Source organism: Littorina saxatilis, linkage group LG1 (genome assembly GCF_037325665.1).
Source record: "Littorina saxatilis isolate snail1 linkage group LG1, US_GU_Lsax_2.0, whole genome shotgun sequence".
Taxonomy (NCBI): domain Eukaryota; kingdom Metazoa; phylum Mollusca; class Gastropoda; order Littorinimorpha; family Littorinidae; genus Littorina; species Littorina saxatilis.
In genome coordinates, this window is record NC_090245.1 from 80,669,277 (window position 1) to 80,687,124 (window position 17,848).

At 40.0% G+C, this 17,848-nt stretch overlaps 1 protein-coding gene and 1 long non-coding RNA gene across 2 annotated transcripts; both read right to left on the bottom strand.

The window, feature by feature from the left end:
* Positions 1-608: 608 nt before the first annotated feature.
* LOC138981123 (lysM and putative peptidoglycan-binding domain-containing protein 3-like) lies at positions 609-12,856 on the bottom strand. Its single transcript, XM_070353967.1, has 2 exons — positions 12,339-12,856; positions 609-4,092 (listed from the first exon to the last, which is right to left on the bottom strand). The coding sequence occupies exons 1-2, from the start codon at positions 12,642-12,644 to the stop codon at positions 3,511-3,513; spliced, it is 888 nt and encodes a 295-aa protein (XP_070210068.1). The 5' UTR covers positions 12,645-12,856; the 3' UTR covers positions 609-3,510.
* Positions 12,857-13,617: 761 nt separating this feature from the next.
* LOC138981161 (uncharacterized) lies at positions 13,618-17,774 on the bottom strand. The gene is made up of 3 exons (XR_011460579.1): positions 17,072-17,774; positions 16,172-16,326; positions 13,618-15,453 (listed from the first exon to the last, which is right to left on the bottom strand). It is a non-coding gene; the product is annotated as an uncharacterized lncRNA (long non-coding RNA).
* Between the last annotated feature and the right edge of the window lie 74 nt (positions 17,775-17,848).

Consider the following 17,848-nt stretch of genomic DNA (forward strand, 5'->3'; position numbering starts at 1 on the left):
AGGGTTTCATTTACTTGTGCGCCATTGGCGCATTAAATCTGAAAATGTCCCATCACAATTCCTGTCGGTGCGTCAAAGGGCGCATTGAGATTACGTACCACTGCGTCACCAAATGTACACTTTACATCGAATTACACACAGAGATAACACGATATAGTGGCTAATTCTCAGATGGCACCATATTGTACCCTCCCACCCTACTACAAGAGCGGACCTTCGATTATGAAAGCAAAAGGTGAGATGGGGACAGCCGCAGGCCTGTAGAATTGCACGCACTACTGACTACTGAATTCCACACCTGCCTCTTGGGGGGTCTTCCCCCGAAGCGTGACTATTGAGGAGCGTGTTCTGCGTTTGACCACTGCTGGCTTTGGAACTTTGACACTCATTGGTGGGTAGGTTGGTTGTCTAAAAAGGGAGGGCGCCACCATTCAGAGGTTTGTTACAGTGTGAAAGGCATCTGTGCCCAGAAATTTGGTTGGCAAACGGGGTTGTTATGTCCGGTTTCACTGTACCTTGAAGATGAGTGGACCTGTTACAAATGACTATTTTACACACTGACACATAGTCTGTGTGTCTATGATAGACATAAAACAGAAGAACAGACAGAAGATACGCATGTCTGCATTCACAGACATTTATTGCTTTCCAAAATATCTATTTATAATCCAGCTATGTACAGTAGGAAGAATCATGGCATTTTCAATAAATGCATTGTGGGCATTGTACAACATAAAATGTTCCAGCATGATAAGTACATTTCTGATGTACACGTTGCAACAGTTATACAGGCACAAAAGCAACACATGATGGTTTGTATTTACTGAGAGGTTTATATCACAAACTTTCACTTGTTCAGACCAGCTTCAACAAATATGACAAGCATTTTTGACCAGATAAGCATGCATGTATACACCACTTATCTTCAAACTCAAATCACCCTTCATCTGTCTCATTTTGCTCTCTCTCTCTTTCTCTCTCACACACACTTGCTCATCAATCCGTTCCATAAGGCAGAAAGTCTACATGAAAACACTTTTTTTTTTTTTAGCATGCAGAAGATTCATCACAGTCTTTTCATTTACACAGTCATATATATATAGATGTATTCTAACACATGAATTCATGGGACCTAAGTGTATACAGCCCGCACTTTACACCATTGGCTCAAACTGATACAGTTGAATCCTTTTTGTGTAACGGCTCAGATACACACACACCCATATTGAAATAAAACGTGTTGGTCCATTCTACCATAAGAATACCTTGGAACACTTTTGACATGAAAATATCAGCCTGGGGACAACTGTAATGAAACCTACTCTCAAGACCACAGGAATATTGCCACACAGATCTTGTAGATATGGTCTAACACCCATGTAAAGGATTAGATCAAACACAGCTCTAACTGATAGGACCTTTTTAAATAACGACATCTCTGCTGACCTTTGACCACCTTCCACCCTTTACCTGGGGGCTAAAACTCAATGGTGGGGTAGTTCAGTTGGTAGAGCACTGATCTTGTGATATCGAATCCAGGCCAGGACAGATATAGGTCAACTTTATGTGATGGCTCAGAAACGGTATCCATGTTCTAACCCTGTGTCACTGGCGTAGCACAGAAAAGAATTGGTCATTCTGCAAGACATGAATGTAGCTGATTACACCTAAAGACACACCCACTTGTGAAGCGCGACTCTGTTGCTGCTAGCTTTCCACTTGGGGAGAGCGACCAAAGTTTCCCAGCAATGGGAAGACAAAGTATGAAATTAAACGAATGCTGTATTGCTGATAAAGCATTTCCTTTCTTTAAAAAAACACACCATACATTACATGAGTATGTTCTTCTTTTCTATTTTTTGTGCACAAACATCAATTATTATTCAACACATTCACATAAAGTAATAGGTCCAAAACCATTAAACAACAAAATAAAAATGAGGAAATAGAAAGAATGGTCCAAGAAAGCCTTGTAAAAATGTTTTCCTTTTTTCACTGAGTTAATTCTTTGATCAATCAATCCATCAATAAACTAATGTCATTGTGAAAAATTTACTTTTGGGGGGGGAGACACAAAACTTTGAAAAAAATATCTCAAGAAAGTCACGCATTTCATGAGCACAAAACGAACAGAATTTTCAGCACTCTGAGCAGGCCAGCAGCATGAACATGATAATATCGCATCTTTTAAAGGAAGATACCTGGAACACAAAAAATACCACACCCAATCTTCTTCTTGAAGCCAATGAAAACATAAATAAATAACAAACAATGAAACCAAAATTTCTAAATAAATGTTTACAGATTTACCAGTATGCTATACATAAACAGCAGTCACACCTATTTTCCAAACCACTCCTCCCCTACAGTAACAAAGAAATTCATGCTGAAACATTTGTATACATGTGTATCAATTCAAGACATTGAACTGGTGCTAGCAAAAGAATATTCCCACTGTGCACTCCAGAGTCCACAAACAAAACCAATATCAAGCATACTAAGTAGGACCTCAATCAATCAATATGAAGCTTATGACCTGCAACCAATCTCATCTTTGTTTTATACAGCAATGTTCTTGGCAATCACTACCTTGCAAAAAAAGGTTCTGAAAAAAGTAGCAAATGTAAGTCTTCTTCTTCTTCTGCGTTCGTGGGCTGAAACTCCCACGTACACTCGTGTTTTTTGCACGAGTGGAACTTTACGTGTATGACCGTTTTTACCCCGCCATTTAGGCAGCCATACGCCGCTTTCGGAAGAAGCATGCTGGGTATTTTCGTGTTTCTAATCTATAACCCACCGAACTCTGACATGGATTACAGGATCTTTTTCGTGCGCACTTGGTCTTGTGCTTGCGTGTACACACATGGGTGTTCGGACACCGAGGAGAGTCTGCACACAATGTTGACTCTGAGAAATAAATCTCTCGCCGAACGTGGGGACGAACTCACGCTGATAGCGGCCAACTGGATACAAATCCAGCGCACTACCGACTGAGCTACATCCCCGCCCAGCAAATGTAAGTGTTAGCAATAAAAAGATCATTATTGGACAGTTACTGTAACAATCATAATTACTGGCATTCTGCACTGTGAACTAAAACTCTTCCCACACTGGCCATAAATTGCACTCCCGGTATGACTAAATGCAAATTGGGTCCTTGGTTTCAAAAACGTTCAAGGGGAATTACAACAGGGGGATGTTTTGGCTTATATTTGAGCTAGCAGTACTCATTACTTCTTGTTTAAAGTAAGTAAGTTACAGCTGGTAACTAAATTTATGCCAACTCAACCCATCCTTACTAGCTTGTCATGTACTGATGATGTGCCAATTTATGTTCAGTCACATCTGATGTGCTGTGTTAAACTGAGATCTCTTGTAACTAAACAAAAATTCAACTAATTCATTCCTCACCCACACTTTCAACTATTTAAATGGTCAAGTTGAAGGACATGCAATAACACATACACATTTATCAACAGTGAGCCCGCAGTAATCACATTCAAGCAAAAATCAGGATCCATCGTCTTTGTCTTTCAAGAATCCGTGGACATAACCATAGTATATAACTAAAACAGCTACCACCAAGAACACTGCCACCAGCAAAACCATCCACCATCTTATTCCACAGTCTGCTCCGTCCAGCCTCCGCCTGCTCTGCAGGGGATAAATGCTTTTGTTTGTCAGCATGGATATCACTTGGTCCAGCGATTGTCGCTCTGTGGTCGTTGTCTGCCGAAGCTTGGACAGATCTTTGTCCATCTTCTTCAAGAAGCGGTTGGCCTCACGCCCTTGTTTGGAAAAATTGTCACGTATGCTCACTGTGCGCATGACCCGCATCTGAGTTTCCGGGTCACTGAAGTCTACATCGGAGCATATGGCGTCTGAATACGCAGCGTCCGAGGGAATGTCGGATTCGGAGGGTAAGGTGGCTCCATTGCGGAGGTTTGGGACTTTCTTTTTGGCTGCCTCGTTCTGTTCTTGTTTCACGATCTCTGAGAGATACCCATGGCGTTTCATCGGTACCTTCAAGACACGGAGTGCAAAGAAGTCCTGGTCCTTTATAAGATTGTTGATCCTCTTCAGCTCTGACACCTGAAAAACACAAAGAATAAGGTAAAGGTTTGTCTTCACTTCAAATAAATAAAGAATACATGTACTGTGGGTAAGTACTGTAAAACAAACACTCGCATAAATAAAGGGTAGATGTTAGGGTCTCAAACAACCAATATCTATACACCAACAGACTCTCAAACTCAAAGAATTTAAAGGGTGAAGGAGCCAGAGAGTGAAACAGAACTGATGGAATGCTGAAACAAAGACTGAGGAAGAAAGAAATGTCATGGCCAACACTCACTATCACTGACTTTAGCTTCGGAGGTCTTGCATACAGAAGACATGGATAAGAGCATTATGACATGCCTTGTTCGCTTGTCATTGGAAAGAAAAACAAGGTCATTATTAATAGTATTCATCTTGTGGCTGGGTAATAATGTGCTGAGGGTTGTTTACAGCTGACATTATTATTAAATACATGATCTGTTCTCATATATATGAATAAAACACAATTTTGCCACATAGTGTCTGGGAATCAAGTACACACCCAGTTGTTTTTTTTATTGACATACCACTGAAACAACCAGAAGTATTTGTGGTTGAGTGTGAGCTAGTACATCTGCATGCATGTATGCCTGAGTGAGACAGAGAGAGAGAGGGGGGGGGGGGAGTCAGAGAGGGTAGAGATGGGTGGGGAAGTAAAGAAGAGAGAGATTCTTAGCTTTCACAAACTTATTCTGCATGAAACCTTTCATCTCTGAACAGATGTTGCACGGCCTCCATGCAAACTTGTGCCAAACAGATGTCACCACTACCAGTCTCTTCTTTACACACCTGAATGTGACAATGCTAAGTGTTACTGTTATTACCCTTGTACAATAAGATAATTTACAGTACAAAATACAGGTGCAACATGTGATAGTGAGTCCATCTCACTTGCGAGTGTAAAAGAGATTGACAAAAGATCAATAACATGCACATGGCTTTCCTCTGACTGGATTTCACATACACGCTCAAAGACAATTTGTGTGTGTGTGTTTAATGTAGAGGAAAAGCATGCTGTGTGACAGGTATAGCACTGGTAAATTTGAAAAAAAAAGAAGCTATCATTTTCTTATGTATTTGGCGAAAAGTTTTCATCTTGATTGTATGTATGCAAATAACATTTTCTCTTTCAATGATAAGATTTCATATAGTCCTGTGAGATTACCCTCAAAGACATTCGGGCTGCTTTCTCACTGAGGAAAGCTAGCTGCAGACGAGTATTCTTCATCCTGTTCCCAGGCCCTGAGACTTTTGCTGTGAACTTGGGTTCTTTATCGTCCGCATGCATGCACACAGGGGTGTTCGGACAATGAAGAGAGTCTGCACAAAGTTGACTCTGGGAAATAAATCCCTCGCCGAACATGGGGATCAAACTCACGCTGATAGCAACAACCACAAAAACAAGGGGCCAGGTAGCTCAGTTGCTAGAGCACAACAACAACAACAAAATGTATCAGAATGCATTCAAGCTTTGATTTGGGGGCCAAAGGGTTGCATTTTTAAGTCCAAGATTGGCGCATGCGCAATGAGAAGGATTGTTCAGCAGAGGTTTCAGTTTGTGACACCGGGATGGACACGGGTCAACTTCATGTGCAGACCCAGAGACGGAAGCCATGTCCCACCCCCGTGTCACCACAATAGCACGTAAAAGACCTTGGTCATTCTGCCATAAGTGCAGGTGGCTGAATACACCTAAACACGCAGACACCTGGGTAGCAAGACTCTTTTGCTGCTAGCTTTCCACTGGGAGGAAGCGACCCAAATTTCCCAGCGATGGGACAATAAAGTAATGAAAAGGAAAAAGGAAAAGGAACACACACACTCTCTCTCTTTCTTGGGAATTAATAAACGAAACAAGTTCACTACGTTTGGGTAGTTTTGCTTTTAAATCTTAGGGTTCTCAAGAAAAAAATACTGTCATTATCAAGAGCACCTTTCCCAACAGACAGTGATAAAATTATGCACTAGCATTAATTAGAGTATTCTTTATTCACGTCACTGACACATATGTTGCCCAATCTACAACATGCACATATTGCAGTGTCAGGGGAATCGATGGATCAATGCAGTCACCTAACCTACAGCTTCACCGACACCCACAGTGCTTAGTGTGAACAAACAGATAGCATCTGCGATCCAACAGATCAATCAAACACTTTGTATAATCATGTGTGCAAAATTCTGTTGCTAAGGATAGGCCAATCTAGTTTACAGTTATGTTTCTCTCTCTCTCTCCTTTCCTCCCACCACCCCATATTCCACCCCCTTTTTACATTTAGTCAAGTTTTGACTAAATGTTTTAACATAGAGGGGGAATCGAGACGAGGGTCGTGGTGTATGTTTGTCTGTGTGTGTGTGTCTGTCTGTGCGTGTGTGTGTGTAGAGCGATTCAGAGTGAACTACTGGACCGATCTTTATGAAATTTGACATGAGAGTTCCTGGGTATGATATCCCCGGACGTTTTTTTCGATAAATGTCTTTCATGACGTCATATCCGGCTTTTTGTAAAAGTTGAGGCGGCACTGTCACACCCTCATTTTTCAATCCAATTGATTGAAATTTTGGCCAAGCAATCTTCGACGAACGCCGGACTTTGGTATTGCATTTCAGCTTGGAGGCTTAAAAATTAATTTATGACTTTGGTCATTAAAAATTCGAAAATTGTAATTAAAATTATTTTTTTATAAAATGATCCAAATTTACGTTTATCTTAGTCTTCATCATTTTCTGATTCCAAAAACATATAAATATGTTATATTCGGATTAAAAACAAGCTCTAAAAAAAATATATATAAAAATTATGATTAAAATTAAATTTCCGAAATCGATTTAAAAACAATTTCATCTTATTCCTTGTTGGTTCCTGATTCCAAAAACATATAGATATATGTTTCGATTAAAAACACGCTCAGAAAGTTAAAGCGAAGAGAGGTACAGAAAAGCGTGCTTTGCAGCACAGCCCAACCACTACCGCGCTAAACAGGCTCGTTAATTTCACTGCCTTTTGTACGAGCGCCGGACTACGGTCATTGTGAAAAATGCAGTGCGTTCAGTTTCATTCTGTGAGTTCGACAGCTTGACTAAATGTTGTTATTTCGCCTTACGCGACTTGTTTTCTTTTCAGTCTGAATCTGATTTTTAACAGCTACCCTCACCCCACCACCATCCCACTTCACTTCCCACCTGTTTCATGAAAACTATCAAATTTCCGTATTTCATTAGTTAAAATCTGTAATGATTTCTTTACAGTAAGAGTAGGACATACCCAGGGTTAGGGTTAGACCTTGCGTTTTCATATTTTCTGAGCAACTGCATAAGTTGTGAAAATGTAACTCCACTTTAAGACCTATTTTCTCAGATGATTACAAATTTAAAAGGGGGTTCCGCTGTAAAGGTTAAGTAACCATGTGCTGTGTCTTGTATTGTTCACAGTGAAGTTATCGCATGAGGCTGAGCAACTTAACGTATTGTATGGAAAAAGAAGAAAACTTGTGGTTCCCTTCAGGTCACTAAACCCTAGAACACTGGTCTTTGAGGTCAGAATGATTAAAATGTAGGTTTTCGGGGCACAAAGAAGAAAAAACAAATGATATCTATAACATTCACTTCAGCAAGCATTCCGGTCCTTCTGTCAAGGCAAAGAAAAGCCAGAATTCAACTAAATGACACCACCACCCACCCACCCCCCCTCCACACACATCCATTTTCCTGACTAATACATGAATACACTTTTCAAAAATCAATTAAAAGAAAGTACAATGTAGCCCGTAGCTAAAATTAAAATACACATTCACACAGGAATTGATTTAAAAGAGGGGGAGAGGTTTACATTGAATTTCATTCATCACTCACTGCTGCCTACACAATCTCCAAGCTGAAAAAATAAAAGAGAATCAGATTCCTGAGTTACATAGCTGCACCATACCACTAATGTCACATCCTGCCAGATTTACATTTCATCATCACTTGCCCATGACAAGCAAAGGTTTGTAGATTTTGTCGACTTGAATCAGCAAATGACAGCTGATTCCTAAAAATATACATGCAGTTACTGAGTTACACTGAGCCCAAAAAGTTAAGGATATTTTTTCAGTAGTATACCCCAGATGTTAAACAGCAGTTTTTGGGTCAGAAATTAACGTGTATTTTAAGATTTGTCTTTCTTCTGCTCAAAAATGTCTATCAGGAATCTGAGCAATTTTTGGGCATGACGTCACATGTTCGTGACCATGCCTACCCTCAAAAATGGCGTTTTTTGATGGCATGATTCACCATCAACAGTCAACGGCGACTTAAACTGAACGATATTTTGCATTTTTTACACCAAAATGTTTATTTGTTGTCTTACCTAACAAGTCATATAAAGTTCGTTTAAATCCGTCGCGCAGTCAGGCTAATCTAGCGTGTAAAGGAAAGCGACTACTATCCTGAAAAACAGCAAAAAATCCGGGTTTTTTGTGGTGCTTTTGCTGGGTAGCTGCAGTTGATATGCGATACATATAAAACTACAAATAGCAGCCTCTCCAAATTACACAGAACGATGACATAAGACCCTCATCTGGTTTCGCGCAAGTACTTGGGGCAAACAGAACCCAAGAATGGACGTTGTAACAGTTTTCCGTAAAAAATTTGCAAACGTTCATAACGTCCTAGAAACAAATGTGACATGCACGCAATTCTGTGTACTTTGCAAAGAATGGTGCCATTACATGTGTACCAAGTTTCAGAAACATTCGTTCGTGGGGTCAAAAGATATAGCCTGATGACTTTGAAGAAATAAAAAGTAAAATCTCACTCCGCTCTGCTGTTCTATTTTTAGACGATGACGTCTGCAAAACTCATACAAGGTGGCTGAGTGATCAGGACACACACTTTCCACTATCGAGACAATGCTCTTACAGACTCTTAAAAACCTGGCGATGTCCATCTCCACAGCTTCATTTCATAGCATTCAAACTGTCTGATTCGTCACAGCAAATGTCAGATTGTGTCTCGCCGCTATCAAGACGACGATGAGAAAAACCCGGTGTTGCCTCCATCTGACGTCATATTTTTGGAATTATATGACGTCATGTCTGCATTCTTCTGTTATTTGATTCTTTGTATTCTTTACTTCTTTCTTATACAGCACAGCTGTGTTCAAAACACGCAAAAAGTTCTTTTCTGCAACTTCTACCGAGCAAGTCTTCTTCTTCTGCGTTCGTGGGCTGAAACTCCCACGTACACTCGTGTTTTTTGCACGAATGGAATTTTACGTGTATGACCGTTTTTACCCCGCCATTAAGGCAGCCATACGCCGCTTTCGGAGGAAGCATGCTGGATATTTTCGTGTTTCTATAACCGACCGAACTCTGACATGGATTACAGGATCTTTTCCGTGCGCACTTGGTCTTGTGCTTGCATGTACACACGAAGGGGGATAAGCCACCAGCAGGTCTGCACATAAGTTGACCTGGGAGATCGGAAAAATCTCCACACTTAACCCACCAGGCGGCCGCGACCGGGATTCGAACCCTCGACCTTCCGATTAAGAGGCCGACGTCTTACCACCCCGCCACAGCGCCCGTCCTTACCGAGCAAGTGATTTGCATCATCCGTGAAAGGCTATACCCATCCTATCGGAGAACGAGAATCAAAATTATAGAAAAAGTCCTAAAAAAAGTTGCGCGAAAGACACCAGGGGCAGTATTTTTCACCTCTTTTCGAACAATCATACCTTTTGAGCCCGTGAAAGAATGTTTTTAAACTTGGCACACATGTAATGGCATCATTCTTTGCAAAGTATACAAAGTTGCGTGCATGTTACATTTGTTTCTTAGACGTTACAAACGTTTCTAAATTTTTAACGGAAAACCGTTACAACGTCCATTCTTGGGTTCTGTTTGACCTAAGTACTGGAACATATCCAGATGAGGGTTTTTGTCATTGCTCTGTGAAATTTGGAGAGGCTGCTATTTGTAGTTTTAGATTTATTGCATATCAACTGCGGCTAACCCGCAAAAACACCATAAAAACCCTGGATTTTTGGCTGTTTAAAGTGTTTTTAAGGATTGTTGTCGCTTTCCTTTACACGTTGGATCAGCCTAACTGCGCGGCGGATTTGAACGAAATTTGTATGACTTGTTAGGTAAGACACCAAATAAATCTTTTGGTGTAAAAAATGCAAAATATTATTCAGTTTAAGTCACCGTTTCGACGGTTGAAATTGAATCATGCCGTCAAAAAACGCCATTTTTTAGGGTAGGCGTGGTCACGTACATGTGACGTCATACCCAAATATTGCTCAGATTCAAGAAACACATTTTTAAGCAGAAGAAAGACTGATCTTCAAATACACGTATATTTCTGACCCAAAAATTGCTGTTTAACATCTGGGGTATACCACTGAAAAAATATCCTTAAACTTTTTGGGCTCAGTGTACTGGTCACTGCATTATTAGCTTGTTGAACTTAATTGCCTTCTTGCGTTTCTCGTGGAATCAAAAGTCATTTGGTTTTGATCGAGACATAGGCTTTGGAGCTCCTTTAAGTTTAACTTAAAGACCAGAGCTTCTCCTGATGAAATTATCCTTGGTTCTCTCATTCTCAGATCAGTATGCAGACATTAGTTTTTGGTTTCTCCTTCTCTGAATAGACCAACTCCAAAAATACCTCTGTTGGTTAGTATGGATTGTGAACTGAAAGTGAAAGAGTAAATACTCTTGCTTTTAGTGCGGAAAGCTTTCCACACATACTCCTTGTTCACGTGTTTCAGACACACCCCTCGCCAGTGACTGGCTTATGTCACGTTGGATAATTTGACTCAATTGAGTCAATAACTTTAAGCAAGAGTATTCACTCTTTCACAACCCAGGGGTCGACACTAACTTATTTGGCCTGGGGCCACACTGGCCCCAGAGATGGAAATTGCTGGGGCGGAAAAAAAAATCTGGGGCCCACTCTCAGTATTCACGTGCGGCAATGCATTGTCTGTTTTTCTTCATCGTACTGAAGCCAGGGAAATTTTTTCAACCATTTGACATTGAAATTACGACAGCGCTTCGCGCTTTTGGCTGCATCGGTCTCCTTTTTTCGTTTCTCTCCACCCTGTTCTTCATCTTCATTTCCATGTCTTTTTACACCAGGGATGTGTCGCCACATTTTGCGTTTGGCATTTGAAGGCGATACTTATCTCTCACGCTAAAGAGCGCAATCTGGGAGTTATTTCCCTTACGACATTGTCCTTCGACGATTTGAATGTGTTTTTTTCTTGACTGCGGCATTGATCGTAACGCAAATTTCAGTGACGACTTTGACTGGCGATTTTTAGTGATTGGCTCTGCTGGCATTTATCCTGGGGCGGAGTGGGCCCCAAGCTTCGGCAATGTTTGGGGCGGAACACAAAACTCTGGGGCGTTCCGCCCCCCGCCCCCGTTAGTGTCGAACCCTGCAACCCATAGATTCAAACCCGACACAGTTATTTCCGAACATTGTCTATCCACTTTAGTCAGTGCTTCATCCATCCCTCTCCCTTCTTGACTTATTGCACCCAAAACGGTGTCTTGTATGGGAAGCATGGAGGTATACAACTATGCACACTGGTGGTGGTGTCTAAATTATAATTGCACATGAAGATGACGGAAGGGGGAAGTCTGGAGTGGGAGATGAATGAATAGCCTGGGTGGAGCGAAGCGTTTTGAGAGAGAGAACTTTCTGTTTGAGCTTATTACATCATGATCAAGGGGGCAGGCCCCCATTATGCCACAGGCCTAATATGCCCCAGGTCCACTATGCCACAATCCCGCTATAGATGCCTGTCTTTGCGTATACACGCCAACTTGTGAGTGTCACTGTGTGTCTGTGTGTAGATCTACATGCTGGTCGTACAATTTCAAACATTTTTTTAGAAGTGATGCTTATGTTGTGTAATTATCATCTGTTTTTGGTTCGTTTACATATTGCAGAAAAAATCCACTAGTTCAAATTTTGAATTGGTCAATTGCATACATGATTTAAACTACATTCCCAATCCTAGACTCAGAGAGACACTTAATATGTCTTCTGCTGCGGCTTCTGAGTATTTTGTGTAATGGCGTCAACACTGAATAAGGAAGAAGAAGAGAGATGGTTAGTAATAGGTATTTTTAAAGGAAAGTATCACAAATGAAAATCAAACTAGTATAAAGAGCAACAACAACTTATGCTCTCATGCAGCAATTCTGTTGCATTGCATTGCAAACCTGTGGCATGTGTCAACTTACCGGACAAGAATACTTGAGTGCCAGACTCTGGAGAGTTTCGCCTTCACCAATCTCTTTCTCGTAGAAGACTTCGTCTTCTTCTCCAGCTGGTTGTAAAGACGAGCTTGGACCTCCAGCCTGTCCCCGTCTCGATCTAACCTCAGGCATCTCAAACTCGACATTTTCGTCCTCATCTTCAACTAGATCGCCATCTCCAAAAACATAAACACGAGCCGCCTTGACGTTCTGCAACTGACCCTTCCGATCTGTGAGGGTGTGAGAGAGAACCTCCTTTCCTCTTGTGGAGGGCCGACTGTGGCCACTCATGGCGGAACCTCAGAACCCCAAAGAGATGTTTCACATACTCGCGCGACACTTTCAGCGCCGGAAATGTCACTCAGAATCTAGTCATGATTTTCGGCGATCAGGGCACCATTGCTGTAAAATACCTATCGCATCCACGTCAAAGGTTGTCTTTACTTGGTCCAGACGGAACCGGATGTAAACTTCTGCAAATGTTCTGAAGTTACCTCCCTTCACAAAGAAAAAAGGTACATTTATTTCAGTAACTTACTTTCTCCTCAACCAAAGGACCTAAATGAAAGAATAAAATGGAAGTATAAAATCGTAATTTTATGCTTCTATTTGAATCATTTTCAATCTTGTTTTTAGTCTCTACAACGCAATTAGTCCGCTAAATTTCTCTGCTAGTGCTAGTTTTGTACAATCCGGAAGTTGATGTAGAAATTACGAGATAGAAAGGTAGGCCAAACGATTCAGAATGGTGTGCGTTCCCTGCATTGTAATACCTTTTGTGCTGTGGTTTTTCCACAAATATATACAACCATACATTTCCAAGATGTGGAATCCATGGAAGAAGGTAGAGGGACCACAAGATGGTGGAGGAGATTCTTCAGCAGAGTTGAAGTGTCCTCTCAGACTCGGAAAAGATTCGTCTGCTCAACAGGTCAGTTATTGTTTGATAGTGCAGCTATTTCGTTATGTATTACATAAGCAAACACATCATGTCTGTTTACTCAAGTGTGGGGTATTAAAACATCTTTATCAGTAGGTATTCCAAAGTGATTTTCAATTTTCAAATAACCCATATGAAACTTAGTTAAACAAATAGAGTTTTTCATTCTGAGCACAGGAATACTTTTTTTTTAAGGTGGGCTGGGAAAAAAAAAAGTTATGATTTTTTTCCGTATTTTTGGACTCTGAAAATTTTTCGCACATCATTCTTCCGCACATTCAAACATGCCTCAAGCACACAAATCAAATCACATGAGTCAAAAAATGAGTTTATGAATAGTTTATATACTTTTCAGATTGATAATGCAAAATACATTGACAGGAAATACATCGTAATAGAAATACAGAGCTTCAAAAATGGCACAAAATAGCAAAATAAGCCCTCTGCTACTCCCAACAACTGGGCAAGAGTCCATTTTCTAACTCTTTCATCTCTAAATCATAAAATGCATTTTCATTGTAATACATTTTCTAGGAAGAGCAGGATATGATATCTAAGCCTAATTTTTTTCAACTCTATCTGACAACTGGTTAGTACGATATCTTTGATCAAAAATGCCAAAAGTGCTGTTTTGTCAAGTCGAGAAAAATGGCGACTAAGTGGTCATTTTTGGTCTGCCATAACTTTCTTGCTTTAAAAGTTACAAAGCTGTTTTTGGTATCCATTTGTTCAGCATTAAAAGCTCTTAATAAGTGATACACACTTGGATTTCTACATGCTTAATAAAAACATAGCATTGTCTTGAAAAAACAGATATTTTGTACATAACGTGAATTTTGGCTTCTTCAAAATGTTTTTATCTGGTTCAATGTTTAAGATAATGCAAGTACCTTATACCAAAATGATCAGTTTTTAATAAACTGTCAGAACAGCAAACAAGACAATGAACGTCTTTTCTTCCCTTGAGACCATAACTGTTTTTTATCTGAGGTAAAAAAAACAACATTAAAAAAAAAAAAAAAAATCTTTTTTTTTTTTTTTTTACGAAAAAAGTATGTTTTGATTAGCTTACTCTGTCATGCTTGCAAGTTAACTTTGTAAAAGCTCAATTTTCTGCCTCAGTTTTGAAGATTATTGTTGCACAGCAATTTTTTCTGCCGTCAGTGATAAAGCTTCCTCTTTTAAAATGTTTAGTTCTTGCTCAAGAATATTTTTTTAGCACAAGATCTCCTTGGTGGGTAGCTTTGAAATTTGCACTTCTTCTTTAGAGTTTGGAGTTTCTCACTCCTGATAAGCTTTTCTTCACATTTCTGTTCTCTTGCTGTAGTTTCTTGACTAAAATTGGCATGCACTTGTTTGAGAAAAGTCCAGTTTTTCTTTAGCATTAGTCAAATCAGCAAAGTCCTTAGTTTGCCAAGTGGTAGTCAGATTTGCACCACCTACAATATACTCCAAATGTTCAAGCTTTCTTTTTCTGCCTTTTCTTTCCCTTCCTGTAGTATGTTGTGGTATTCCAGCGTAACCATTGTAGCAGCTGAATGTTGAACTTGCAGACTGCTAATGCTATGCTGGTTTTCTTCCCTACTGTCAAGTATTCCTGCTGGTTCAACTGTGCTGTGATGGACTAATTTCTCTTGCTCCTGGTTTGAGCTGTCCAAATTCTTGTTGGAAACACTTCTTCCTTGGCAACTGTTTGACTGCACACTAAATTCATGAACCAAAAACTTCTCAAGTTCTTCAGGGCGCCTATCTTTAGCTTTGCTTAAGATTCTGTACTGCATCATACTTTTCTCTTCAGACTTAGCAATCTGTGATCTAGAACATTTCAATCCCCTCCCCTAACACATTCAACCATTCAGAAGCAAAATCATGTTTTACATGTTCTTTCTTTCTAAATTGTTCAAGTGCAATCACAATCTGGTTTGTCAGTCGGATACCTGTTCCTAAAAATTGAGAACATGAATGCACATTTGACCAGTCAATGCCAACATCATCAAGTTCTTTGTTTATTATGTTCACATAAGAGGTCTCTTTCAAGAATGCAGCATCAGCTGAAGAAACAGCAATGTTGTTGAAGGATTTTTCAGTCTTCTGGATCAGTGCCTTCACACGTTCTGGATATGAAGAGTCACAAAGCAGCCGACTGAACCAAACAGATACCTGCACACAAACACATATACACTGCTTACCTTTTTTTCTTAGCTACAGAGAGAGAGAGAGAGAGAGAGAGAGAGAGAGAGAGAGAGAGAGAGAGAGAGAGAGAGAGAGAGAGAGAGAGATGGATGGATGGATGGATGGATGGATTGTTTATCTAGCAAGGCAATAGCCCCATATGAAGGGGTGTGTTTGTTTGTTTGACATATAACGTGCGCCACACACAAGACAGAAGTCGCAGCACAGGCTTCATGTCTCACCCAGTCACATTATTCTGACACCGGACCAACCAGTCCTAGCACTAACCCCATAATGCCAGCCAGACGCCAGGCGGAGCAGCCACTAGATTGCCAATTTTAAAGTCTTAGGTATGACCCGGCCGGGGTTCGAACCCACGACCTCCCGATCACGGGGCGGACGCCTTACCACTAGGCATGTGTGTGAAATGAAATAAAAAGTATACATGTATACAAATAGTATACATGCAGAACATCAAACGTGACAGACCATAGAATATCAGATTATTAACATAATATAGCAGAACAATATGAATACATAGAATATGCAGAGAGAGAGAGAAAGAGAGAGAGAGAATGTAAGTTGCAACACTTATTTAGAAAAATGAATGTCAAAAGAAGCTCATACTAAACAGTGCCATCATATACTGAAGGTAAAACTTCTTTTTTTTCCATCTGTATTTTTCCATTTGATTTTGAATGCTTACACTGTATGACCTTGCTCCCAGCAAATCAGTCCCCGGAGCTTAAGTTAAAGCTTGATGAACACCTGCCATCAAGTTAGTCAGGAACTGAGGAAGGCTTGGTCTTCTCCCTCTGCCAGTCATTAAAAATGTCTCCTTTAGTTTCTGGAACCGATCATCTGAGATTGAGAAGGGAAAAGTTGGAGGGCATTAGCACAGTTAAGAATTACCATTTCAAGAAGTGAACACAATATGATTGTAATTTGTATGGTGGTATGTGATGTTTTATGCTCAGATGACAGAAACACGTACTTGATGAAAATCAAGCCATTCAATTTGTGATGATTACACGCATGTATATGTCTCACTAACGCATACTCCAACAACACATACATACTCGAAGAAGGAAAGTTTAAAATAAAAAAAAATTAAAAAAAATTGTGCATGAAAAGTCCAATGTCCATTGCAAGTCAACCACATTTTCAAGGAACTTTGTTACAACAGTGAAATAAAAAAAGAAGTGAACACAATAGTTTGAAAAGAAAACGGAATTATTTGACGTAAAAAAAGCGAAGTTGTTTGCACATCGTAAAATGTAAACAAGGAGATAAGGGAGATCACCCAGAAGACGACTATCGAGCACACATGCAAAAAAGCTAATTTCTAGTAATTCTCTTTGTTAATGATTCAAATCAATGAACAGATTGTTAAAAATGTGTTTCAAGACTTTATTCCTTGAGTCATAATGCTTTATTTTCCTCACTGTAAAAATACAGCATGCCGAGAAGTTCACTACTCCCACCTTCACAAACACTGTACTTCGTCTGCTATCAACTCGGTTCGTTCATCCCCCGTGGTTTTTTAAATAAGCAAATATATCTTAAAGAATTGAAAGAGAACACAATGTAAGGCATATATGCTTACCTTCTAGATAATCTGGATCGAATGGTTCCTCAAAGTTTGGGTGCAAAATCGATTTTTCGCGACCGTGACGTGCCATCGCTTGGTCTTCGGCAAACGCCGCCATGACACGGCGTAATCGACAACGAGAAAAACGGGTTGCCTCGTTTTCGGTTCTCGGGCAAGCAAGCCGTTGGTTGCATCAGTATGAAAATAAGACCAGGTGAAAGTTCAAACTCCGACCTTGCCATTCGCATTCATAAAACCGGATATTGTTTGTTCTGAGATGGCAAAATTTTCGAGCGAAGTTTTAAACTGAATAATAGTACTCTTAAACGGAAGCCAATCAAAATAATATTGATATCATCGGGAAGTTTAATCTTTCCTCTTCATGTCTATAGTAGCGGGTTGTTGCTAACTTTAATGGCTTATCTGCCCGAGCGGAGTTTTCCCGGTTGGGGTCAAAACAACGCAGCAAAAACTTCGTTCTGACGTCAGAAAATCACAACTTAGTAACCATTTTCACACGCGTATTTCAAATGTTAGATTTTGAATCTAATACTTTATTTTTGTTTTAAAGTAACTATGAAGAATCAATTATCATCTTGGTGTATTCTTTTTATTCAGTTCACCTCATTCCAGCGAGTTTGAACAAGTTAAAAACCAGTGAAAAATCACGCTCGGCGTCACTTTTCGCCACACGCGAAGAGCACTTTGGAATACCTATTATCAGCAATTCTGTGTTAAATACTCTTGATCATAGTTCAAAATTTGATGATATGATGTTTCAAAGGGTCATGT